Genomic DNA, 26,422 nt, shown 5'->3' with positions numbered 1-26,422 from the left:
TTGAAATGAATGGGTTGACCTGATGGTCTGACAGGCCCCCAGCTCTGGGGCTCTAGGACTCTAGGATGCCATTCCAGTCACCTGCTTGCATCAGCACCTCTTCTACTATCTGTGTGGCAGACTTCTGCGGCTGCTGAGATATAGGTCCCACATTCCTCAGGAACCAGAAATCAGGTGCCGTCCAGGGGAGCCCCAGATGATGGGTATGAATGATCCTGTCTACATCAAAGGCTCTGCTTATCAGATCCTTTGCCTCCTCCTCATTCATTAGCCAAATCTCCCGAAACTGCTTGTCATCAATGAGAGCAAAGTGCCTGTGAAGGAGAGTTGATCAGCATGGCCAGCAGACCCCAGGGCCTGGCCAGGGTCCCCTCCATGAGCAGTAGGGCGAGCAAGGAGGTGGAGCTGGGGTGCATCCCGGTCCCGGGTCGCTGGCCCTCGCCTATGACAGACTGGAGGTGGTCCCCACACGTCTCAAGAAAAGGCAGGGGACATGCGAGTAAAGGGACGGGGAAGACAGCACAAAGGACTCTTTGTGCCTGGGCCCACCTCTATCTAGGGCACGTGCCTTGGGACCCAGGTCCCTAAAATACCGCATGGCTTTCTGTAGCTCCTTGAATTGCGTCACAAGGCGTTTGTAGTCGGAGGTCAGCGACTGGTTCTCCTCCTGAAACTGCTTGATCTGTTTGGCGTATTTCGATCTCAGATTGTTGAGGGTATCATGCAGGCTGCCGGGCAGAGGGGACAAAGTTCATCTGCACTGAACAGAAGCTGTGGTGTCTGTTCCCCTCAGCGACTTCACACAACCCGACAGCCCCCAGGGCCAGAGTTGTGCAGGCGCAGAAAACCCTCCCATTTATTCCCAAACCCAGCGGCTCCGACTGTGATTGAGGAGACGAAGGCCACAGGAGGTAAGGGGATCGTCCAGGACTAAACTCATTTACGTCGGTCCAGAAGCCCTGACCCACTGAGGGGCAGTCTCCTACTCAGGACTGTGACTGAATCCTCCCCCAATGCGCCACCTCACATCTTTAAAGGGCACATCTCAACTATTTCACTGCCATGATTTGGATGTTCATTTCCTGTCTAAAACAAGAGAAATAGAAACGGAAAACTTAAAACTCCACACCACAAGTGTGTGAGATATGAGCCCTCCATCCTCAGGGAGCCGATACTGTTCATGAGTCCGATAGTTCATTCATGCACTCCCTCATTCATCAAACATGGAAGGTCTCTTGCCAGGGGTATGTTTGACTACAGCGATGAATACAAGGATATGTTCGAACAGAAGGCACGATCAGTCGAGCCAGAGGCAAAGACACACTCATCACAGTGGAGCGTGGAAGTGCTGGGGGGTGGGGGGCACTTTACACAGGATGCCGGCGAGCCCAGAGCTGAGGCATGGAACTTACCCTCCAGGGGAGTGGCCGAAGGTTCCAGCACAGTGAGGGACAGTGATAGCCTGGCCAATGGTCCTGTGAGCCCAGGCATGTCACAGCTCCCCATCCCACTGCTCTGGGAACTCTCTCTGTGCATGGAAACTTGCCTCATGAAATATACACGGCAGGCATGGCTCTTAGACCCAGGACCATACGTCAGACTTCAAACCCGTGAAGAGGTGTCTTATGTCCGTGCCCCATTTACATAGGAAGACAGACTCTGAAGGCCTACATATTTTCAGTTTAAAAATTCTAAAGATAGGGGCAGTTGGGTGGCTCGTTGGTTAAGTGTCCAACTCTTGGTTTCGGCCAGGTCATGATCTCAGGATCCTGGAATCAAGCCCCGCATCGGACTCTGTGCTCAGTGCAGAGCCTGCCTGTCCCTCTCCCTCTGCTCCTTGTCCCCCCTCCACCCCACTTGTGCTCTGTCTAAAATAAATAAATAAAATCTTTAAAAAAAAATTCTAAAGATAAAATTTTCCCTCTTAAGCATTATTCTGAAATAAGCATAGGGTCCCTAAACACTCAAACATCCATCCTTTGTGTTTTCAGCCTTAATAAAATGCAAAAATCACTTAGGCTCTGATAAAAACCAGTATCTAATTCATTTTCTTTTTTTTTTTTTAAGATTTTATTTATTTATTTGACAGAGAGAGACAGCGAGAGAGGGAACACAAGCAGGGGGAGTGGGAGAGGGAGAAGCAGGCTTCCCGCGGAGCAGGGAGCCCGATGCGGGGCTCGAACCCAGGACCCCGGGATCATGACCTGAGCCGAAGGCAGACGCTTAATGACTGAGCCACCCAGGCGCCCCTCTAATTCATTTTCTTAACTACAACATTCTAGGAGATTTTCCACATATAGGTGGAAAAAATTTTATTAAGAAAAAAAAAATTATTAAGTAGCCATCCCAAAGTATTTTTCCCCATGTCGCTTAGCAAAGGGGTTTCTATGTGTCATCTAACCATAGAAGCTAATAAAACAGAAATCAACTCCAGGTGCATGCTGCAGGTCTGGGCAAGGTAGCAAGAGAGGAGGTAGACAGGATGGGTGGCTGCAAGAGGAGGCTCAACAAAATGTCCCGTCCTTCGTGACTGGCTAGAAGCTAGAGATAGAGGGGACGGTGGCGGGGGGGGGGGGGGGGGCGGATGATGGGAAGACTGGGAGGGTAGGCAAGTCGGGTTTCAAAACTTGTCCCTTGGCAGCGACAGCAACTCTCCAAGCTGAAATATCTTTTGGCAGTCCCAGATAAAGTGAGGAGGTGAGTTCAGGATTAGGGATATGTAGCTGGGAGTCATCGAGAAAGAGGTCATTATTCAGGGGCCCCTGGGTGGCTCAGTCATTAAGCGTCTGCCTTTGGCTCAGGTCATGATCCCAAGGTCCTGGGACTGAGTTCCGAGTCAGGCTCCCTGCTCAGCGGGGAGCCTGCTTCTCCCTTTCCCCACCTCCCCCCACTCATGTTCTCTCTCTCAAATAAATAAAAAAAATATTTTTAAAAAAATATCAGGTCATATTCAAAGCCATGAGACTGGTGTAGAGGGTGGATGGAATAAAAATATAAAGCAAAGGGGTAAGATGCTTTCTAAAATACCTAATCAGGCAAGAGAAAGCAGAACCACCAAAGGAAACCAATTAGGAATACACTGAGAAAGAAGAACAAATATTTTAGAGTCATAAAAGCCAAAGGAGAAAAATTCTGAGATTCGGTGCCAGTAACAATAGGATGAGACCTGAGGAAGAGCCGTGGTTGTTTGGCTAGAAGGACACCACTGGTCACCTACAGAGGGAAGTGGTTGTCCAATTCTGGGGTCAGAGGTTAAATTATGAGTGTTGGAGGTGAGGGGAGGGGCTGGTGGCGAGAGGAAAATGGCCAAGCAAGCAAGAAGAGAAACAGTTAGCCTTACCCAGGAGCAAAAGGGTCGGCTGAAGGGTTTTTTAGGATAAGGGAAACTGTGTGTGCTTGAAGTCAGTGGGTAGAGCCAGGGAAGGGAAGGGATGGTGGGGATGATGCCACTCATCTTTCTGCCCTTGGGATCAAACCCAAGGTCTGTCTCACATACCTCTGCCCCCCTCCCGTCCTACCAACCTCCCCTCTCCCACAGTGCAGTCTCTTTCATCAAACGTGGAACTTTCGTCTTCCTACTTCCTTGTCTTCAGCCCTGCCCTTCATTCCTGGCTCTGGCACCATCTACCCTGGAGCCCTAACTCCTTTTTACCAATTCACAGCCTTCCCCCCTTCACTATTTCACTTCTTTAGGAAGGCTTCCCAGAGAACTCCTCTCAAACTATACAGATTTGTGGCTGTCATAGATAGATGGAGAGAGGGAGAGAGAGAAAGGAGAGATCTGGAAAGAGACACACTACACACTTAATCTCTGGTGGTAGGAATATGGTGTTTTTATGGGTTTTTTTTAAGATTTTATTTATTTATTTATTTATTCATTTGACAGAGAGAATGAGAGAGCAAGCACAAGCAGGGGGAGAGGCAGAGGGAGAGGGAGAAGCAGACTCCCCACCAAGCAGGGAGCCCAACATGGGGCTCAATCCCAGGACCCTGAGATCATGACCTGAGCCGAAGGCAGACGCTTAACTGACTGAGCCACCCGGGCGCCCCTGTTTTTATGTTTTTATCTTACTTTCACGTGTGGTACTTCCTGCTTCTCTAAAATGCACAGTACTGCTTCTGTAATAACAAGTGGAGAACTTATCCTACAGAGAGCTCTGCGCATCTGCAGAGTGAGACCCTGGCATGAGTACCTACACTGGTATCATTTGCAGTAGCAAAAGATTAGAAGCAATCTAAATGTCCATCCACAGGGACATTAAATCACGTGAAAGCTCTTTATGAACTGATATGGAAACATTCAAGACACAGAAAAGTGTGTATAGAATGCTATCATTTGGTCTAAAAACAGAGGGGGTGGTGAGAGTATTTATCTGTGCTTGCTTATATGTGGTTAAAGAAATTCTGGAAGAAACAAAAGAAAAGAACAATTCTTACAGAGGTGGGAAAGAGGAGCCACACAAAATGGGGAGTGGGAGACGGACTTTTGCTGTACATTCTTTCATGGGGGAGGTGGTGGAGCAGTTGAAAGTATTATCTTTTCCCCAAAAACTCTTTTAATAAGACTTGGTTATATTGTTAACAGCTTGCACTCCTCCAGAAGGGGAGAGTTCCTCCCCATCCCCATTTTCAGCACAGAAGGGCTCATGTTCTGCATGCTCGCTTACCGATTGATCTTCCTCTTCTGCTGGGATTTGATCACTGTGCTCTCTTCGTCTCTCTTCTTCAGCACCTGGAAGTTGTACTCCAACTTCTCTTGGTTTAGCTGGTAAGTTGCTTTCATCTGCTGAAGCTGTTGCTCAAGAACCTAAAGTTTAAAAAATAGTAGGGGCGCCTGGGTGGCTCAGTCCTTAAGCGTCTGCCTTCGGCTCAGGTCATGATCCCAGGGTCCTGGGATCGAGCCCCGCATCGGGCTCCCTGCTCCGCGGGAAGCCTGCTTCTCCCTCTCCCACTTCCCTGGCTTGTGTTCCCTCTCTCGCTGTGTCTCTCTCTGTCAAATAAATAAATAAAATCTTTTTAAAATAAATAAATAATAAAAAATAAAAAATAATAATACTCACTGGCCCTGGTATCACTGGTTGTACCTGAGGGTCCCCGATTCTTTGTTCTGGAGTCATGTCAGAGGAACTGGAGTGACAAGTGCCTCCACCTGAATTCTTAGAAAATCTGTTATTAGAGGCAAATGAAAGGCCAACCAGAAAAAAAATATCCATCATTCAGGCACCTGGGTGGCTCGGTTGGTTAAGGGTCTGTCTTCGGCTCTGGTCATGATCTCGTGGTCCTGGGATCAAGTCCCACATCAGGCTCCCTGCTCAGTGGGGAGTCTGCTTCTCCCTCTCCCTCTCCCTCTGTGCTCTCCCTCTCTCTCTCTCAAATAAATAAATGAAATCTTTAAAAAATATATCCATCATTCGACTGCAAGCTTAAAGCCTGTGTCACTCTGACAGTTAAAAAAAAAAAAAAAATGTCAAGAGCAAGACAAGGCTAGAGGCAGGGCAAATAAAGGCAAGCTTGCTCCGGCCTTTCCTGAGTGGAAATGCAGGAACAGAGGATGTAATTAAGTGTGATCAGAGCTTGACAAGCAGGGACATGTGACATGTGGCACTCAATCAAGCCTCCTTCCCCCGTCTCCTTCCACGCTGCTACAGAGCCTTGCCATGGAATCAACTTAGGAAGTGAGTCCAGACAGCGTCCCCTCCCAGCTCTGGACCATCCTCAAGGAGGGTAACTGGCCAGGAGGTGATGCGGAGGAGAACAAAGGCGCTGGCATGGATAACTGAGAGAATTAGTCAAGAGTACCCTGTTTAACTATCCCAGAGAGTTCTAAATCTCCATTATGGGCAGGTATCTCACAATGATTTATGCCCCTGTGCTCCAAAGGAAACCAGCCCCGGACATCGGGAAGACCACTGACCTAGGAGGTGGCTCAATACAAAGTCCAATAGAAAAGCTCCTTGCTGGATGGAGATAACCTGGGAAGGTACGAACACTCTCCGGAGTTGCTCTGATTTGGAACGACAGTGAGTGGCTGAGACCCCAAGTGCCTGGTGTTTGCTCTGATGACGTCCAGGGACCTCCTTTTTCTCGTAGCCTTGCAATAAGCCCCTATCACTAAGACAGCATTTCCCAAACTTATTTGGCCACAGAACAGTTTTTACATTTATAAGGAAGTGAGACCATGTGAGTTACAAATGCAAGCTCTAGCCCTTTAGTGTTCACGTAAATTTCATCCCTGAAGGCAGATTATTAGATAATACTAACTATGGAAACCGACTCTCTCTTTATCCTACATAATACATCTTGAAAGGAAAAAAAAAAATCACTGACTCACTTTTTTTGTTAGTTTTGTGAAACCACCACTCGTACCTCACCTAGCTGAACACAGTTCACAAAACTCTGAACTGAAGTAATTAGGCCATGTCTTTTTCTTTGTGACCTGAAAGAACTCACATCTGAGCTGATTTTATAGGCAAAACAACAAACAAAGAAACTCTGTCACCTGCCGGTTCTAATTTGCATTTCTTTGCTTGCGCTTGTGGTTCATTATTTATTAGCCGATTTGATTTTCTCTTGTGGAGCGCACCTGCTCGTGCTCTTTGCTAGAATACGTTCCTAGGAGACTGATGCACGGAAGGGCTAGCAATGCAAGATGCACTGTGGGCTTTCCATCTCTAGGGGCTCACGGATCAGCCGCTCCGTCACCCCAGCTCTGGTCCAAGACCTCTGCCGCCTCCAGTCGCAATGCCCTTTGGGAGTTCCTCTCAGTGCTGTCAATGAACTTGCAGAACTAAGAGTCTCGTAGTCTCACCCGGCAGAGTCTACAGCAGGTGGCTGCATGAACCACGTGACTCATTTGTTTTCCACACCTTCTGCTCGAGATAATTTGGGTACCAGTGACTCTTGTCAATTATTTCAGGGTTTAGTCTCAACATATAGCCGTTCTTGGTTGTCATACGTTGAAAATAGTTTTATATTTTAAAATTGTAACTGATTTTGTTAACTGTCTGCGCTTATTCTTCAATTACCGAAGATACTGTCGCGAAGCTGTACTTTATGTTCCCAAGACTAATGGGGAAACATCGTGTTTGGGTTTTGTGAATAATTTATAAAGATTATTCCTGCGTCAGTACAAGCCTCTCCACGGCCGCTTTCCATGCCACCTCTTGCCCCACAAGCTCCAGAAAACCAACTGCCATCGTCACCCCAGGTAGAATGGAAATTTGAAAGAGCCATTCCCCTGGTCCCGTGGGCTGACCTCAGAGATCCCACCGGGCCTCTGCACCTCCACTCTCAGGAACTGTGCCTTGTTTATCTTGGCACTTTGCATAATGTAAGTTCACGGTGTTTGTTAAATAAGTAACTTGTATTTGATTTTTGTGATTAATGTTCTGGTATTAAAGGTAACAGTCCCTGAAGTTGAACTAAACCATTTTACAATTTTATTTTATTTTATTTTATTTTATTTTATTTTATTTTATTTTTTTTTAAAGATTTTATTTATTTATTTGACAGAGAGAGACACAGCGAGAGCAGGAACACAAGCAGGGGGAGTGGGAGAGGGAGAAGCAGGCTTCCCGCTGAGCAGGGAGCCCGATGCGGGGCTCGATCCCAGGACCCTGGGATCATGACCTGAGCCGAAGGCAGACGCTTAACGACTGAGCCACTCAGGCGCCCCCATTTTACAATTTTAAAAGCACAAGTAGGACCTAAAGGAAAAAGCATTTGTTTCCTGCCTCAAGAACGAGGTGTTTCTAGTAGTGTTGTTTTGGGGCGGCGGGCGGGTGTGGTAAAATCCTTCTCAAGTGCATAATGTTTACAGGCTTTTTTTTTTTTTTTTTGCTCATTAATACTGTCACCTTACTGTCAGTAAGCACTCGGAAAGTACACACTCTCTTTCTTACTTCTTGTACTTTACCCATCAAACCAAATCTATGTGTTTTGGATCCTTCGGATTTTTGCGATTTGCAAAAATTTTAGTTGTATATTTTAGAACTGATACAGTGCTATGAATTACTTAGGAAGAGCAAATTTGATGTTGAGCTGTGTGCTGTATCTTCTTGACAAAAATCGATGCTATCTGACTTTACTGTCTAGTGAAAGTACACCTACGTGGCATTATGATCAAGTTCGATCTACTAAAATACCCCACATATGGCAATATGGTAATCCCTGATTAGATTATCTGTTCCTAGTTAAAGGGTAATGTGGGACAGTATACTCCTGCTTTCCATGCTAACACGGGAAAGAACCACTGTGCACAGGAACTGCACACAATTCCCCGCGCTGAATCTCTCCGCCTGCCTGCCTCCCACATACCCACACTCCACAGGTCGTCCAACTGGACAGGGGAAGCCAGGAGACGCGGGTGTCCCAGGCTCTCTGCCTCTCCATCCCTCACCTCCCTAGTCTTCCATCACCCCTTACCCACAAAATCTCCCCACGTCCCAGAATTTTTTGACTTTGTTCAAGCATTTGAGGATTAGATTAAGAATGTGAGGTTCAGGGGCGCCTGGGTGGCTCAGTCGTTAAGCGTCTGCCTTCGGCTCAGGTCATGATCCCAGAGTCCTGGGATCGAGCCCCGCATCGGGCTCCCTGCTCAGCGGGAAGCCTGTTCCCTCTCCCACTCCCCCTGCTTGTATTCCCTCTCTCGCTGTGTCTCTCTCTGTCAAATAAATAAATAAAATCTTTAAAAAAAAAAAAAGAATGTGAGGTTCTACTCCTACAACTCAATAGCAAATAATAATAATAATAATAATAATAAACTACCTGATTAGAAGACATACAAATGGCCAATAGGTTTGTGAAAGGTGCTCAACGTCACTTCTTATCAGGGAAATGCAAATCAAAGCTATAATGAGATATCACTTCACACCTCTTAGGATAGCCCTTGTCAAAAAACCAATGATGACAAGTGCTGGCAAGGATATGGAACAGGAAAGCTCGTGCACCGTTGGTGGGAATGCGAACTGGTGCAGCCACCCTGGAAACAATATGGAGGTTCCTCAAAAGATAAAAAATAGAGCTACCATTTGATCCAATAATCCCACTTCTGGATATAGATCCAAAGACATTGAGATCTGGATCTTGAAGAGATGTCTGCACAGCCCTGTACATTGTGGCATATTCACAACAGTCAAGAGACAGAAACAAGCTAAATGTCCATCAGTGGACTAATGGGGAAAGAAAATGTGGTATAGGCATATCATGCAATCTTCCTCAGCCTTAAAAAAGGACAATCTAGGGGCGCCTGGGTGGCTCAGTCGGTTAAGTGTCTGCCTTTGGCTCAGGTCATGATCCCAGGGTCCTGGGATCAAGTCCTGCATCAGGCTCCTTGCTCAGCGGGGAACCTACTTCTCCCTCTGCCGGCAGCTCCCCCTGCTTGTGCTCTTCTCTCTCTCTCTGACAAAAAATAAATTAAAAATCTTAAAAAAAAAAAAAAAAGGACAATCTACCATTTGCAACAACATGGATGGACAGGGAGGACATTATACTAATAAGTGAAATAAGCCAGACACAGAAAGACAAATGCTGCATGGTCTCACTTGTATGTGGGATCTAAAACAGTCAAACTGGGGGAGGGGCAGGGGGAAGGAGTTGGTCAGAGGGCACAAAGTTTCAGTTATGTGGGATGAATAAGTTCTGGGGATCTAACGGTACAACAGAAGGTCTTTGAGTAACAATGCTGTTATTGTATATTTAAAATTGTGTCAAGAGAGTGGATCTTGTGTTACGTGTCTTAACACAAAAGAAAAAACAAAACAACAAATAAAAGAACATGAGTTTCCATTATTTCACTGTTGGAGGTCAGCAGTGTCACTGTGGTTTTGTCCCATAAATTATTATAAAACCAAAATGACTAAAGAAAGCTTAACAATAGCCATTTTCATTAAAAGTGCCATGTATGCAGCCCACATACGCAATACTGCTCTCAGACTTCCACTGTTCCTTGTCAGTGACTCTCATTTCCACGACATTAATATGAGAAAGGCCCAGGAAAATTCTCAAGACTGGGAAGAATATTTGTAGTCTGGAGGGGCTTTGATTCAACCTTGTTACATAAAGCCACAAGAGTAGTAGGTCCTGAAATTCTACCACAGGCTATGTGGAAAAGCTTTAGTCTAACCAGTTTTTCTAGACAGAAACGGAAGTGAATAGACTGTGCTGGAATATGAAGAGGTAATTACATCACACCTAAATATAATTAGAGATGAGCTTTTTTTAACTAACTTTGAAGCACAGAATCCTAGGCTTGGAAAGAGCTTCACAAACCAGAAAATCTAACCTCCTTCCACTGCAAGGATCCTTCCTCAGCATAGAAGACAGACACAGTCATGCAGCCTTTAAATACTTGATGAGATAAAAGACTCCTTGTTTTGTGGGATGACCCTTTTCTATATTGGATAGTTCTAACTATTAGAAAGTTCTTTCTGGGGTGCCTGGGTGGGGCAGTCAGTTAAGCGTCCAACTCTTGGTCTCAGCTCCGGCTGTGATCTCAGGGTTGTGAGATCCGGCCCCACGTCGGGCTTCATGTTCAGCACAGAGTCCACTTGGGATTCTCTCCCTCTCTCTGCCCCACCAGAGTGTGTGCGCTCTCTCTCTCAAATAAATCTTTTAAAAAAAGGAAGAAAGGAACGGAGGGAGGGAGGGAGGGAGGGAGGGAGGGAGGGAGGAAGGAAGGAAGGGAGGAAGGGAGGAAGATCTTCCTGATGGCAAGTCGGATCTGCCTTACTGCGATGTCCAACCATCAGCCAGAGGCTGTTTAGAGTATTAGGAACATTATAGGCTATCGAGCCAGACGGAGCTGGGTTTGAATCCAGGGCCTACCATTTGCCAGGTAAGTAGCCTATTTCCTGACATATAAAATGTGGTCAGTGATTCCTCCCTTCTGTGTTAGTATGAGGACTAGAGACACTGTGCCTTAAGTGCCTAGTTACTCACTAGATGGTGGCTGTTCTGCTTTGGTCCTGATACACAGATATGATCATTTGAAAGAAAGTAGATAATGAGTACATATCTGTTGAATGGACCAACTCTAGAACATTCTGGGCAGTCACCAAGGATACAACATGCACGGGTACTCTGTCTGCTCTGCCACCCAGACGCCGAGGAACGAGTCAGACCTGCACATCCTGCTCCAGTTTGATCTTGATCATGTTGTACTCTTCCCAGTCCCACAGCCTCTGCCTGTTCAGCTGCTTCTCATAGTCCTCTGCTTTCTTGATGCGGTTCATAAGATACTCCAGCTGAAGGCACGGGAAGACAAGAGGAAAGTCAGCCCTATCCCTGTCCTGCCTCAATCCTTCCAGTGGCCTGACAAGCATGACACATTGAAGGGTCTCCAAGTGTCATGAGTCTGGAGGGAGTCAGTCGGCCCTCAGAAGCTCCTGCGCCCCAAGGCTTTGTATTGTTTACCTTACTCTGGAGCCTCCTAACTTGAGAAACTCCAAGAGGATTGTTCCATTAAGAAATTAGCCGTGGGCCCTGTGGTCAGACATTTGTATTTCTCAAAAAAAAAAAAAAAATCCACTGGATCTTGGTCAAGCTATTTCTTTGTTCTTTATGTCTCTGAGTAAAGTGATAACCCCCACACCCTTTAAAACATCTTCCTGGGTCATATCCGTGGCTGGGGTAGAAGCTGGGGACAAAGAAGAGAGTGACAGGACCACGGGAACTCCAGCGAGCTGCAAAGGAAGGTGGTATTCACAGCCACCAGAAACAAACATCACCACCAGAGGCAGCCGCCACCCGCAGGGCCACACGGACTAACCATGAAGTGCAGTAGTAAATGTCTGCCGTGGCAATCCTCCCCAAGATACAGATTCAGCAGCTATTGCCCCAGGCTCCATGGATCACCCCTGACAGCCACCACGCCCTCCCCCACCCACCACCCCTTTACCTCTTTGGCATTGTGAGCCTGCAGGGCCCGCTCCCATTTCTTCTTATTACTGGTCAGCAGTTCCTGCCGTTCTATCTCAAATGCTTTCTACGACCAAGAGGGAAGAGGGCTCTTGTGTCTGTTTTGACTGGGCAGGTCCCACAGTACGGAAGAACTCACAAGTATTTGCACAAGGTGCCATGTACCAACGAGATAGCCCAAGTCAAATCCAAATGCAAACTGTTGCATGGAAATTAGTGTTATGAAGTCTGGGCTTCCCGTAAATTTCTAGAAGAAATGTGCCAGCTGCCCTGTGGCTCAGCCAGTAACAGAGGAGGGAGCTGGAGGAAGGCCAGTGAGTGCCCCTGAGGGCAGTTACAGGGCAAGCCCTGGCATATGCTTCAGTCTCGCCCAGGGCTGCTGCACTGCTATGCTTGGGGTTCCCACGAAACAAAGGAGCATGTTGCTCACAAGGGGTAGGCCAAGGAATGCAGAACGGAGTCTAAAATAATCCAGAGAGGTCCCCACCCTCTTGGCTCTCTTCCATTTTGGAAAGGTCTCAATCTCAATCCTTAATATTCCATTCAAATTCAAAGTATTGATTCCAGAACCTGTTTTCCCATGCCCCCACCCCCCGGCTGCCATAAATACAACAAATAAACTGCTCACAAATACCCGCCTCCTCCACTCTTCTTATCCTTACATGGTTTTATTTTCTTGCAAAGCACTGATTACCACCTGTCCAACTATATATTTAGTAGTTTATCTGTTTGTTGTCTAGCTGTCTCCTGCTAGAATACAGACTCCGTCGAGGACTTTGTTCATAGCTGTATCCCCGGCCCCAGGTACGGTGGCTGGCACATAGTAGGCCCTTGATGAGTACTTGTTGGGTGAGTCAATGAATGGGTAAATAAATGAAGGGGCCGAACCCAGAGGACGAGCTACCTGGCACAGTTGGGACAGACCCGGCCCTCCTCCCAGGGGCTGCCCACGGGCAGAAGGCAGCCCTCTCACACCCTGTTACCTCAATGTAACTCAGCTCCTGACGGAAGGTTTTCATGACATGCTTCACTTGTTCTTCCATTCGCTCCAGAAGTAGGCAGATGTCATCCGACTGTTTCTTCAAATCCTTCACATACTGGTCATCTTTTATTTTCAACTCCTAGAGAAGAGCGTGTCAAAGGCTGGCCACCAACGAAGACAGAAGCAAGAGATGCCAAGCGCACTCCACTTGGACCTCTCTCTCCAGTATCTGTGAACACTAGGAATTGCAACTATACAAAGCAAAATTAACTTCAGAAGAATCTGAGGACGCCCGGGAGAAGGCACAGGGAGACAGAGTGGAGTGGCCTCAGCTCGGGGCAAAGCCGGAACGAGCAGCAGGGGATCAAACCCTCCATGACTACTTGCTGCAAACCCCGTAAGCTCCCAGACAGCCTAGGGCGCCCCAGCTGAGCAATGAAGATCCAGGATCCAACATGGGAATCTATATACTACAGATTAAGTTCCATTCCTTAATTGAAAACGTAAAATCTGACACAGCATTTGCTACCAACATACATCTTTCTAAGGTCACCAATAGTTCTAAAATTACTACAAAGCTTTTCCTTCCGGTTGAATTTATTGCTTGAGCTGTGCAATAATCCGAGCAGTGAAGTGAGGCCCCCACATTTTTCCATTCAGGTAGAGCAAACAAGCCAGTCCAATCGCCCAGCCTGAGCCCACCTGGCAGGGTCGGGGCCGGGAGTCTTGCCTGCTGTAACTCGCTGATAAGCTTGTTCTTGTCCTCTATCAGCCCGGCGCAGTGCACCTGCTGGGTGTTGAGCATGTCCCACAGGTCCTGGGGAATTCTCTTCTGTTTGCCCACCTCCCACTTTGCGGTGATTTCATCAAATTTGTCTTGGCTTGTCTTGACTTCATTCTCCAGCTTTTCAAGTCTGTGAATACAAACAGGCCGGCCATGCCAGCCCAGCTCTGGAAGCCACCTCCTCCTGGAGGCAGGCAGGCTCTCGAGAGTCTGACATACCAGGCCCGGGTCCCCAGCACCGCCTCCACATACCCCCGCTCAAACCAAACCAGGCTCTGAGAAATCTTCTTTTAGCTTAAGGACTGACTGGCAGTAAGGAGACCAAATAAACAAAGTGACACATAACAAAAGCAGATCAACCTTAAAGCTATGCCTACCTACACACGCACATGCATGCGGATCAAGAGTTAATTTGTCACATACTTCTGTAACAAGCTCTATGACTCCAGTGACCCAGGCGTGACTTTGCCCCACCTGACTCTCAACTTGAGACGAGTCCCTTACCCTCTGCAAGCTGCATTTTTCTCCTCTGTTAGAGGGAGAGGATGAAAGCACCTACTTTCATACGGCTACTGTCGAAGTTAAGTGAGATAATGCTCAGCACAGCAGTCCCTTAACAAAGGGTATACTTATTATTATTTTTGGTTATCAACACGACCTCAGGTGTGTGGCTGTTCCTCTCCCAAATTATCAATAAATGACCAGGGGGACATACAAATAGGGAAACTCCACTATTAAGCAATGGAAAATCGGCATGGCCTTTCCAGAAATTCCAAAAAGAGACTCTGTGATGGAGTGTACTGAGGAGGGGACCAGAATGAAGGGAGGCGTGAGGACGAGAAGCGAGCCCCCCCTTCCCCAGAACAGCCGCTAGGACACATGCCAAGACTCTCTCCCTACCTTAACAGACTGTCATTCTAGGAGGCTGCCCCCAGACTTGAGCGCCAACCTCTACAAGACAGAAGTAACAACTTAACCTCATGCTCCTCTCTCCTTCTCGCCTCCCTTCTGAGCTAGAGCAGAGTCCATATTATAATTCACTTGACTTTTGTCCTCAAAAAATGAAAAATAACAACCAGGTCATCTTTCTAAAGTCCACATTTATCCTGTAACTCTGCTGCTTAAGACCTTCAGTTTTTCATCAGTGGTTACAAGACAAAGCCTAACTCCTTGGCGTGGCTGGGAAATCAGCCAATTCAGGGCTGGGTATAGCCCAAGGCAGGCAAAGGGAAGTGGCAAGAATAAAGTCACCAATTGCATACTGGTAAAGCTAGTAAAGGTGCTGAAGGAATTACTTATGCTAAACAACTAAAAACTGTTAACATCGTGCTATTGTGGAGAGAAGCTAAAATGGCCAAGTGGGGAAAGGGGGAAGAAGGGAGGAAAGCAAGAGGGAAGGAAGAGATTCATTCCTAAGGGGCAATAAGAGGAATCTGCGAGACTGAGTTTAACACAGCCACCTTCCAACAGTTGGGGAGAATTTGGGGACCCACGGAAGAGATGTCCTCATGTCCCCCAGGCTGCAGAGCAGGGGCTCCTCACCTCTGACGCTTGATCTCCTCTTCTTCCACTCTCCTGTGGATCTCTCTGATATCTGTAGCCACCTGGATATTTGTCACCAACTCAGTGCCACAGAGCAGCAGTTTAGCCAATTTCTGAAAACAAAGAAGAATTTATGAAGTTAGAGGGGCACCTGGGTGGCTCAGTCAGTGAAGGGTCTGCCTTCGGCTCAGGTCATGATTCCAGGGTCGTGGGATCGAGTCCTGCATCAGTTCAGACTCCCTGCTCAGCGGGGAAACCTGCTTCTCCCTCTCCCCGCCCCCCACTCGTGGTCTCTCTCGCTGCTCTCTCTCTCTTTCTCTCTCAAATAAATAAAATCTTTTTTAAAAAAGGAATTTATGAAGTTAGGAACATTTTGCTCAACTGTCTGTAGCTGTTCTATCCAACCAAGAGGGAATCAAAAGCAACCTTAAGACCCTAAGAGTAGCGGGGCGCCTGGGTGGCTCAGCTGGCTGGGCGTCTGCCTTCGGCTAGCATCATGATCTCCAGGTCCTGGGATCGGGCCCCGCATTGGGCTCCCGGCTCACTGGGGAGCCTGCTTCTCCCTCTGCCTCTGCCTCTCCCCGCTCTGTCTGTCTCTCTCTCATATGAATAAATACAATCTTAAAAAAAAAAAAAGACCCTAAGAGCAGCATGTATTTGGCAATCCACTTCCATCAGGATGTTGGTGATGTGATATCAGAGCTTACAATTTAATAGCACATGTGATTCTGAAGGTACTTTGGCTTATTCTCGTTAGACTAGGGATCAGCCGACTAGCACACTGGCAGATACCCCAGGTACTTGCCCCCGTAGACCCTCCAAGTGGTTGACACCACCAGGGGCTTTCCTGAGAATTCAGTGGGAGAGGTGAGGCAGAGATAATGGCAATCATCCTCCAACATCCATTCCCTCCTCCTCTCCGAGTAACAGGCCCCCCAGTTTTAGCTGGACATTTGACCTACCAACATGGATACACTTCCCAACCTCCTCTACAGCTAGAATACAGTCTGATCAATAGAACCCGAGCAGAAGTGATGTGGGCCGCTTCTGAATCGTGTGTTGAAGGAAGAACGTGTGTCCTCTGCTGCCCCATCCCCCCTCCTCCCAGGCGTGTGTCCTCCAGTACGACTCGGGGAGCACATGAAAGCCACTAAGGAAAGGCAGAAGGAGATGAGGTCCCTGACATCGAGGAGCCGCCGTATCGGCCCTGGACAGTGTACTTAGGCCCTGAACTAAGTCAGCCAGAGGGCTAAGCTTCTATGTTGTTTAAGTTACTGTTAGTGGGCTCTCCTGTTCCAGACTCTGGCTGCACCGCTGTCTCCCTTACTGGCTCAGCGATTTTGTTACCGGCATCCCCCTTCTAAATCCCTCTTTGGGGGCGCCTGGGTGACTTAGTCAGTTAGCCGGCTGCCTTCAGCTCAGGTCATGATCCCGGGGTCCTGGGATCGAGCCCCACATCGGGCTCCCTGCTCGGCGGGAAGCCTGCTTCTCCCTCTCCCACTGCCCCTCCCCCACCCCCACTCGTGCTCCCGCTCTTGCTCTCTCTCTCTAATAAATAAAATCTTTAGTAAATAAGTAAGTAAGTAAATAAATAAATAAATAAATCCCTCTTTGACTTTCACATCAGTGTCTTCCCTCCTGACCTTTGCCCGATGACAGGATATCAACACAAAGTTCAGGTATCCTTAGGCTATGCCTAAGTTTTTCTAGGTCTGTTTTGGAACTTACAAATTCTTCAGCTCTCGGATTGTTTCTGAACAAAGAACCTATAAACATCTCCATACAAAGGAGTCACTGAAACGATCAGAGATTCTATCTCATCTCACCCTTCTAAGGACATTTGGAAATGCAGTTTTAATGAATATAGAACCGGAGCCTTAACCCAGATATCCAGAGGTACTCCAGACTTTTTTTTAAATGGCTACAGTTTTAGCTCTTGTACCAAATGGTTTTACGTGCCTAAGGAAGTAAAGCCTTTCCTGTGGTTTTTGAACAATTTTCTATTTTCTGCTCAGACAATGCGAACATCAGAAATTTCTGAATCAAGTATTTCAGACTCGAAGTAAAATGGAAAATGTGGGGTGCCTGGATGGCTCAGTCGGTTAAGCATCTGCCTTCGGTTCGGGTCATGATCCCAGGGTCCTAGGATCGAGCCCCACATCGGGCTCCTTGCTCACAAGCGTGGAGCCTGCTTCTCCCTCAGCTTGTGCCCTCTCTCTCTCTGTCAAACAAATAAATAAAGTCTTAAAAAAAAAAAAAAAGTAAAACGGAAAAGGTTAGTCATCAACAGACGAACAGACACAGGAAAAGATAAAACTGTCATTTTCGATGATACGATTATATATGTAAAAAAATAAACACACAAACAAAAGAAACCACAGGACAGCTATTAGAATTAACATGTGAATTTGACAACGTTGCTGAATATCAGGTCACTATGCAAAAACCAATTGTGCTTTTATATATCAGCAATAAATACTTAGAGCCTCAACACAAAGTATAAAACACCGTTGAGCAAAATTAAAGAATACCTAAATAAATGGAGGGATATTTTATACTCACGATTGTACATCTCATTGTTGGTAAGATATTAAATCCGACCTCAGTTAAAGTCCCCAGGAGGGGACAACTTGGTGGCTCGTGGGTTAAGTGCTGACTCTTGATTTCTGCTCAGGTCATGATCTCAGGGTCCTGGGATTGAGCCCCACGTCAGGCTCCATGCTCAGCGGGAGTCTGCTTGAGGACTCTCTCTCTCTCCCCCTCCCCTTAACCCCAATCTCCCCACCCCCCACCCCCACTCTCTCTCTAAAATATATAGATAAAACTTTTAAAAATCCCAGCAGGTTTTTTGGTGGAAACTGACAAGCTGATTGTAAAATTTATATGGAAATGCAAAAGGTCAAGGATAGCCAAAGCAATCCTGAAGAACCACAGAATTGAAGAACTCACTCCACCAGATGTCAAGACGTGTCATAACGCTACAGTAGCTAAAATATTGTGGAATTGGTGTAAAGTCAGACAAGTAGACCACTAGAACAGAATAGAGAATCTAGAAACAAATCCAATAGGTGATCACCTGATTCACAACAAAGGTGTATTGCAGTGCAGTGGGGGAAAGGATGATCTTTTCAATAAATGGTGCTGGGTCAATTAAAAATCCATATACAGAACAGTGAACCTTGAGCCTTACCTTTACACCACCCACAAAAATCAATTCGAGATAGATTACAGACCAAAATGTAAATGATAGAACAATAAAGCTTCTAAGAGAAAACTTGGAAGAATATATTTATAAAATTGGAGCAAGATTAAATAGGAAACAAAAGAATCACCAATTAAAAATGATTGATAAGGTGCAGGGCCGAGGACAGTGGCCCTTCCTGTCCAAGTCTTAGGGTAGAACTGGTTATTAACATCTTGATATTGAGGAAGGCAGCATTTGGTTTTTATACATTTCTTTTCTATGCCAACACTTTACATGACTTAAGCCCTAAGTGAAAGGAAGCTTGAAAAGCTGCTAATGAAAACAACATTATCTCTTCAGGTTCACACTCAAAGAGTGCTCCAGATGAACTGTGTATCAGTATTTTCAAGACCATAGCAGTATAAACTATAACAGTAGGTTCCAGATTATATACAATATCCTTGTGATCCTACCCAGCAATGTTCAGAGATCACTGACACTTTGATGAAGTAACCCCAGTACAGAGAGGGGGCATGACTCATCTACGTCACAGTGAGCACCAGATCGGGACCAAGAACACACCGCAGTTCAGTATTCTTTCCGCCACCATGAAGTATCTTATCCTTGACACGGTACCATACGGTTCACTCAGGTGTCTCTATAGATCTCTCTGTTCTATAATGACATTTCAGTAACTTGAGTATTTTTTTCTCCCAGTAAGTGCACTTCAACTTCTGCCAGAAATGATCTCTCTCCTCTCTGCTTTTGTTAAGTCCCCCCTATTTTTCCGAGATGCGGCTCAAATCCCACTTTCTCCATGTAACCTTCCCCCATCAGGCCCGCTTGGGCAGCCCTCTTCCTTACCTCAATTCCTACTGTCCCGCTGCCCTATGATACTCATTTAGCAATTAATTAAATGCAGCACTTCACCAGTTCTGCTTGTTGTTTGGAACTGTTGTTCATTCTTCCTGCTCCTGTTGTTCCAAGTCCTGTTTAATAACATCCCAGGAGCCCTGGTATTGCCATGGGAGAGCAATCGATGACTTTCTTTTTAGTGGTTATTGAGTACGAGCTCTGCACTACTCCACAGATATAGGAGAGGCTCTCCCTCTCACAGAGCTTACAGCCCCACTGGGGACGGTGCAGGCACACACATTTGAAGTCCTACAAGTGAGAAAACGGTCTAAAATGAAATGCGTGGCACAGAGAAGACGTATTCAGTGTGTGAATTAAAGGAGCCTGGGCTGCAGAAGAGTCATGGACTTGAAGTCCTCTCAAGTTGGGACTTGAGATGGTCTTGAAGTATGGGAAGGCATCCTGATGAGAGGAGAGGAGAAGAGAAAGGTAGCAGAGAGGGACGAAGAGGAGAGGGGAGGGAACGGCATTCTGGAAGATCAGAGGCACACAACCGCAAGAGCATAGCCCCCACTGGAGGAGAGTGAGCAGATCAGCCCAGCAAGAGCGAAGGCCCAAAGTAGGTATCAGTGGGAGGAAGACTGAGGTTAGGACGGGAACAGAAGGCCCTGAATGGGTAGCTTAAACATTTGCACTCGATCCAATGAATAATAGTCCATAGGATGAAATGAAAGCTCACTCCTAGAGAGCTCTCAAAATGGGAAAGATTCAAATTCACTTCTGCCTAACTAAAGGCAGGAACATGGAATCTCTCTTGAGATTTTTCTGGTCTAAGTACAAAAACCATGACATCATACCCAGATCCCTAGCGTCACTGGCTGACAGGACCCATCTGCCACCCAGCTCATACCAGTCTGCTTTCTTCCTTCTGCTTGTAGCTCTTGCTTTGATCTTCCTCACTCTCTTTCTTCCCATCTAAATATTCTCCAAGCGCTTCCCTGTGATGGGAGAAAGTAGAGAAACTAAAGTTATTTCTAGTATGTGGACTCTATATTTAGAGTTTCCATAGTGCATCATACCATATACGAAAATATATCCCATATGGATAAAAATTTAAATATTAAAAAAACACAATCATAAAAACACTAGAAGTAAATACAGGAGAGAACCCATCTTAGAATAAGACCAAAGCTAGAAAAAAAAAAATTGAGGGACTTTACTTCTTAAAATTTAAAATTCTTCTCCTTGAATCAACGGATAAACTCGTAAAAGATACTTGACAAAACGTTTCCATCTAGAAAATAGAACAGTCTCCTTCAAATCAATACAAAAAACACAAAATACCAATTAGAAAAACTGGCAAAGGATGTGGACAGACAACTTACAGAAGAAATACAACAGGAAAATAGACATTTGGAAATACGTTCAACTTCACATAGAACCTGAGAAAGGAAATTGAGAAGCCCATGAGGTATCATTATTCTCCATACCAGAGAAGAAAAGATTTAAAAGGTTGATAATGGGATGCCTGGGTGGCTCAGTCAGTTAAGCGTCTGCCTTTGGCTCAGGTCATGGTCCAGGGTCCTGGGATCGAGCCCCGCATCGGGCTCCCTGCTCAGTGGGGAGCCTGCCACTCCCCCTGCTTGTGTGTTCATTCTCTCTCTCTCTGACAAACAAATTTTTAAAATCTTTTAAATAAATAAATAAATAAATAAGGGGCGCCTGGGTGGCTCAGTCATTAAGCGTCTGCCTTCGGCTCAGGTCATGATCTCAGGGTCCTGGGATCGAGCCCCACATCGGGCTCCCTGCTCAGCGGGAGGCCTGCTTCTCCCTCTCCCACTCCCCCTGCTTGTGTTCTCTCTCTCACTGTGTTTCTTTCTGTCAAATAAATAAATAAAATCTTTAAATAAATAAATATATAAATAAATAAAAGATTAATAATATCAGGTGTGGGCCAGGTGTGGGTGCCCAAGTATTCACACCACTCCACAAGTGGGGATGTGAAGTGTAACAACCTGTCCGAAAGGTGATTTGGCGAGATTTATCACACACTTAAATACGCCTCCCCTCTGACCCACCTTCAGGAATTCTCTGCAAAAAGTACTCAGAGAGGGGCGCCTGGGTGGCTCAGTCGGTTAAATGACTGCCTTAGATCCTGGAGTCCCGGGATCGAGTCCCGCATCCGGCTCCCTGCTGAGCAGGGAGTCTGCTTCTCCCTCTGACCCTCCCCCCTCTCATGTGCTATCTCATTCTCTCTCTCAAATAAATAAATAAAATCTTAAAAAAAAAGTACTCAGAGAAATCTGCACCAGAATCATTATTACAGCACTGACTCTACCTGCAGGAATATGGAAACACTCCTAACACACACATTAATCCTCGCTAATAACCGCCTGTTTAAGAGCTTATGAGGCAAAAATATAAGAAAAAAGTCTGGGGGTGCCTGGGCGTCTCAGTCGGTTAAATGTCTGCCTGCCTTCGGCTCCGGTCGTGATCCCAGGGTCCTGGGATCAAGCCCCGCGTCTGGACTCCCCACTCAACAGAGTGTGTGCTTCTCCCTTTCCCTCTGCTTCTCCCCCTGCTCAAGCTCTCTCTGTCTCTCTCTCAAATAAGTAAATAAACTCTTTAAAAAAAAATATTTTGTAACCTATAGAAAGAATGACGTAATATCTAGCAGTATGCAAAGACATCCACGACAGTTAAGTAAAAAGAGCCAGTTGTAGAACAATATGCAAAGTATAATATACATTTTCTTTTTAAAATAGGCTTATATACACATAGGAGTTTTTTGGAAGGACATATGACCAACAGATGACAGTAGCTATTTAAGGAAAGGGAACTTTACTGCAGATTTTGAGTCTCTATATTTTGGTACCACATGAATTTTACAAGTAGTGCGTCCGTGTGTGTGTTAATCAGAAAATAAGACCAAAGAGGAGGGGATAAAATAAGTTCCAGATTGTGGGCTTCTGTGGAGGATGCATGGGGGAATGACCCCGCCAACCTCCACCCCATTTACAACACGGAGGTCCACTCTCCCCTCTGGTACACAGTGGCCACGAGGACTCCCAGGACTGCCTTAGGAAAAATGAAACCATCATGTTATGACTTCATTCACGGTGCAACAAGCAGATCTCTCTGCCTCATTCTTTCTTGATTTTTTTCTAATACTGACTTCTGTTTCCACTCCCTTTGTTCAAAGTTCAGCACCGCTCTACAGCATTTTTGACATGTGAAGTGGAGTTACCACCAGCCCCCACTCCACATCTAACCAAAACCCCATTTTCTTTCTTGTCATTTCATGCACGTCCCTATTTTTAGTCAATCTATTCTTTGCCATTACTAAGAGAACTAAGTGTTCCGTTTGACTCGGTCTTCCGACGTTGCCAGGCTCATGGTTTTCCCACTATCACACAAAATGCACTCTTTCTCTTGACTTTCTACTTTGACCACCAATTAAGTAACCAACTCTATCTAAATAATCCTTCCAGTTGCTCCATTTCCTGGAGCAAAGACCAGTTCTTCAGAAAGAGAAAGAACTCTTATTCACCTAGTTTTCACTGGAACCCCACTGCTGCCTTTTACTTATCATTTCTGATCTTCCTAGCACTGCACTCCAACTGTCCAATAAAGGGAGCCACTAACCACAAGTGGCTGATCCAAACTGAAATGTCCTGTGAGTATAAAATGCAAACTACATGGATTTTTGAAGACTTTGAATGAAAAAAGAAAGGCAAAATATCTCAATATAATTTATACTGATTACATGTTAAAATAATATTTTTATATAGTGGGTTAAATAAAATAAGTGACAAAATTAATTTCACCTGCTTTGTTTACTTGAACGGGGCAACTAAAAATTTGTTGTCTTGTTTTGTTTTGCTTGCTGACCTAGCCTATTCCCCAAAGGAGTGATCCCCAAAGAGACTTCTCCCTCCTCAGGTTTGAGCTGAGTCCCTCTTTCGGGAAACTGCTTCCTCCAGGGCCCCCACCCTTGCCGTCTCAATGGAGCCTCCATCTTCTTGAATACCCCACCTCCTGACCAATCAAAGTCCCTTCTCGGGATTTAAAAACTTGGCACTTCATGGATTGTTTGGCTGGATTTCAGGTTCTGGGTTGGAAATCATTTTCCTTCAGAATTTTGAGTATTGCTGCAGTGTCTTCTACCTTCCAGTGCTGCTATTTCAAAACGCTGAAGTCACTCTTTCTTTTTTTTTTAAAGATTTTATTTATTTATTTGACAGAAGGAACACAAGCAGCGGGGAGTGGGAGAGGGAGAAGCAGGCTTCCCGCCGAGCAGGGAGCCCGATACGGGGCTCGATTCCAGAACCCTGGGATCATGACCTGAGCCGAAGACAGACGCTTAACGACTGAGCCACCCAGGTGCCCCCAGTCACTCTGTTTCTTAATCCTTTCCTTGGATGTGACCGTTGTTCTCACTTAGAAACTTGTCGGTCCCTTCTCCTGGCTCTCGGTCCCCTTGAAGCCACTGTCTCGGCCCCTGCAGGCAATTTAGTAGTCTTAGCAAGCACTTTTAGCCCACGTGATGGATTAACTAAACCCTTCTTTGTTTATCTAGGATGATGCATTGCATTGTTTCCTAGAAAGACTCCAGACCAAACCCTCTTGCACGACCTTCCTCCCCGTCCCGCCACCCCCCCCAGCCCGCCCCACGCAGCAATACACAACCTCTGAGCACCAGGATAACGTGTGTAGCTGGCAACGCTGAGTCTGCATGCAATCAAGAAGGGTTAAAGACCACTGTCCTCCCCTTTTACTGATTAACTGCCCTAAAGTTTCTGTAAAAATCTTCGGGGCAGGCAGAAACCTCGGGGTTGGTTTTTGGACAAGAGTCCGGCTTCTCCCTCACAATCCCGGACTTCAAGCCCTATTACAAAGCTGTCATCATCAAGACAGTATGGTACTGGCACAAAAACAGACACACAGATCAATGGAACAGAATAGGGAACCCAGAAATGGACCCTCAACTCTATGGCCAACTAATCTTCGACAAAGCAGGAAAGAATGTCCAATGGGAAAAAGACAGTCTCTTCAACCAATGGTGTTGGGAAAATTGGACAGCCACATGCAGAAGAATGAAACTGGACCACTTCCTTACACCACACACAAAAATAGACTCAAAATGGATGAAAGACCTAAGGGTGAGACAGGAATCCATCAAACTCCTTGAGGAGAACACAGGCAGCAACCTCTTTGACCTCAGCTGCAGCAACTTCTTCCTAGAAACATCGCCAAAGGCAAGGGAAACAAAGGCAAAAATGAACTATTGGGACTTCATCAAGATAAAAAGCTTTTGCACAGCAAAGGAAACAGTCAACAAACCCAAAAGACAGCCGACAGAATGGGAGAAGATATTTGCAAATGACATATCAGATAAAGGGCTAGTATCCAAAACCTATAAAGAACTTATCAAACTCAACACCCAAAGAACAACTAATCCAATCAAGAAACGGGCAGAAGACAGGAACAGACATTTCTGCACAGAAGACATCCAAATGGCCAACAGACACATGAAAAAGTGCTCTCAACATCACTTGGCATCAGGGAAATACAAATCAAAACCTCAATGAGATACCACCTCACACCAGTCAGAATGGCTAAAATTAACCATTCAGGAAACGACAGATGTTGGCAAGGATGCAGAGAAAGGGGAACCCTCCTACACTGTTGGTGGGAATACAAGCTGGTGCAGCCACTCTGGAAAACAGTATGGAGGTTCCTCAGAAAGTTGAAAATAGAGCTACTCTACAACCCAGCAGTTGCACTACTGGGTATTTACCCCAAAGATATAAATGTAGTGATCCAAAGGGGCACCTGCACCCCAATGTTTAGAGCAGCAATGTCCACAATAGCCAAACTATGGAAAGAGCCTAGATGTCCATCAACAGATGAATGGATAAAGAAGATGTGGTATACACACACACACACACACACACGCACACACGCACACACGCACACAGTGGAATATTATGCAGCCATCAAAAAAACCGAAATCTTGCCATTTGCAATGATGTGGATGGAACTAGAGGGTGTTATGCTGAGTGAAATAAGTCAATCAGAGAAAGACATGTATCATATGATCTCACTGATATGAGGAATTCTTAATCTCAGGAAATAAACTGAGGGTTGCTGGAGTGCAGGGCGGTGGGAGGGATGGGGTGGCTGGGTGATAGACACTGGGGAGGGTATGTGCTATGGTGAGCGCTGTGAATTGTGTAAGACTGATGAATCACAGACCTGTACCTCTGAAACAAATAATACATTATATGTTAAAAAAAAAAGAAAAGAAAAAAAAGGGCGCCTGGGTGGCTCAGTCGTTAAGCGTCTGCCTTCGGCTCAGGTCATGATCCCGGGGTCCCGGGATCGAGTCCCACATCGGGCTCCCTGCTCGGCGGGAAGCCTGCTTCTCCCTCTCCCACTCCCCCTGCTTGTGTTCCTGCTCTCGCTGTGTCTCTCTCTGTCAAATAAATAAAATCTTTAAAAAAAAAAAGAAAGAAAAGAAAAGAAAAAAAAGATAGTAGAAAGGGAAAAATGAAGGGTGGGAAAATTGGAGGGGGAGACGAACCATGAGAGACTATGGACTCTGAGAAACGAACTGAGGGTTCTAGAGAGGAGGGGGTGGGGGGATGGGTTAGCCTGGTGATGGGTATTAAAGAGGGCACGTACTGAATGGAGCACTGGGTGTTATATGCAAACAATGAATCATGGAACACTACACCAAAAACTAATGATATAATGTATGGTGATTAACATAACATAATAAAATAAAATTTAAAAAAAAGTTGAAAATAGAGCTACCCTATGACCCAGCAATTGCACTACTGCGTATTTACCCCAAAGATACAAATGTAGTGATCCAAAGGGGCACCTGCACCCCAATGTTTATAGCAGCAATGTCCACAATAGCCAAACTATGGAAAGAGCCCAGATGTCCATCAACAGATGAATGGATAAAGAATATGTGGTATATATATACAATGGAATATTACTCAGTCATCAAAAAAATGAAATCTTGCCATTTGCAACGACTTGGATGGAACTAGAGGGTATTATGCTACGCGAAATAAGTCAATCAGAGAAAGATAAGTATCATATGATCTCACTGATATGAGGATTTTGAGAAATAAGACAGAGGATC

General features: G+C 45.8%; 1 protein-coding gene across 2 annotated transcripts in view; it reads right to left on the bottom strand.

Annotated features, from left to right (window-relative positions):
- The window catches only part of DRC1 (dynein regulatory complex subunit 1), a 42,688-nt gene that overhangs the window by 10,043 nt on the left and 6,223 nt on the right, over positions 1-26,422 (bottom strand). Inside the window, exons 2-10 of one of the 2 annotated variants that reach the window (XM_036090253.2) lie at positions 20,174-20,261; positions 15,225-15,337; positions 13,629-13,812; positions 12,900-13,037; positions 11,897-11,983; positions 11,121-11,243; positions 4,668-4,807; positions 594-728; positions 82-314 (exon numbers count right to left, since the gene is read on the bottom strand). In XM_036090253.2, coding sequence (XP_035946146.1) covers positions 82-314; positions 594-728; positions 4,668-4,807; positions 11,121-11,243; positions 11,897-11,983; positions 12,900-13,037; positions 13,629-13,812; positions 15,225-15,337; positions 20,174-20,261 — 1,241 coding nt within the window. The remainder of the gene's footprint in view (positions 1-81; positions 315-593; positions 729-4,667; positions 4,808-11,120; positions 11,244-11,896; positions 11,984-12,899; positions 13,038-13,628; positions 13,813-15,224; positions 15,338-20,173; positions 20,262-26,422) is intronic. The other variant, XM_078056082.1, reaches the window with a different exon arrangement.

This window comes from Halichoerus grypus, chromosome 10 (assembly GCF_964656455.1).
Source record: "Halichoerus grypus chromosome 10, mHalGry1.hap1.1, whole genome shotgun sequence".
Classification (NCBI taxonomy): domain Eukaryota; kingdom Metazoa; phylum Chordata; class Mammalia; order Carnivora; family Phocidae; genus Halichoerus; species Halichoerus grypus.
Note: the sequence above shows the minus strand (reverse complement) of the source record. Positions and strands in the feature narration are given on the sequence as shown.